We start from the raw sequence: 956 nt of genomic DNA, 5'->3' as shown, positions 1-956 counted from the left end.
AACCCTGATCTTACTCAAATACGGGGAATTGTCCTGCTACTGTGGAGGTTTGGAGATAAAGGTTCCACCATTGCTCAAATTGATGGAAATGATATCTTATATGAAGATTATGAGGCATTTAGAGGCAGACTGCAGCTGAACCAGACTGGATCTCTCAGCATCACAAATGTCAGGACCAATCACTCTGGACTTTATAAAGCAGAAATCAGCCACAACACTGGAACCTCATATATTAAGTTTAGAGTTACTGTCTATGGTGAGGATATTCATTTTTGAAATTTCTGAATAATTAGATGTTTTCAAGTTTCTTTTTATGCACTATTCTTAATTAAACGGATTCGAAGTGCTGTTGTTCTGAATATCATCACAGCTGCGATTGAGCTGCAGGTGATCATGTGACTGATATTCAGTGCAACAGCACAATGAAAAGTGCTAGAAGGAAGTTCATACAGCGTGGCTTACATTTGATACAGTACATAGACATATTTTGAGTTTCAGCCCTTCAGCAACATTACTGAAACCATTCAAAGCGAGATTGCTTGTTGTATAGAGAAAATAATTGTAATTCTAACTTTTGAACACCGACAAGGGCAGTGATACAAACAGAAAAAAGTTCCTCTGTTGTGATATGAAATAAGATGCCTCATGTCCAATCAAATTAGCAAGCCAGCTGTAACTGTTCTACATGTCAAACTGACCCTATTATTACTTTTTATTTTATTATGACTTTTATTAATCTGCATATGCCTTATGTAGTAACCATAAGATGAACTAATCAACTGTAAAGCTTCATATTCTAGAGCCAGTGTTCAGTATATTTATTTTCTGTCTGTGAATCTGATTCTTGTAGAGTCTCCATCTGTTATTGCTGGGGCTGAAGCTGAAATGAAGAGCGTGTCAGTGAAGGAGGGTGATCCTGTCACTCTTCATGTTCCTCAACTAACCGGAGATGAGCT

General features: G+C 37.4%; 1 protein-coding gene across 1 annotated transcript in view; it reads left to right on the top strand.

Annotated features, from left to right (window-relative positions):
* The window catches only part of LOC107575213 (uncharacterized), a 21302-nt gene that overhangs the window by 3554 nt on the left and 16792 nt on the right, over nt 1-956 (top strand). Inside the window, exons 2-3 of the mRNA XM_016261622.1 lie at nt 107-256; nt 851-910. Coding sequence (XP_016117108.1) covers nt 107-256; nt 851-910 — 210 coding nt within the window. The remainder of the gene's footprint in view (nt 1-106; nt 257-850; nt 911-956) is intronic.

The sequence above is a fragment of the Sinocyclocheilus grahami genome, unplaced genomic scaffold, assembly GCF_001515645.1.
Source record: "Sinocyclocheilus grahami isolate Dianchi unplaced genomic scaffold, SAMN03320097.WGS_v1.1 scaffold2512.1, whole genome shotgun sequence".
Classification (NCBI taxonomy): Eukaryota; Metazoa; Chordata; class Actinopteri; order Cypriniformes; family Cyprinidae; genus Sinocyclocheilus; species Sinocyclocheilus grahami.
This window is presented reverse-complemented; position numbering and strand designations above follow the sequence as displayed.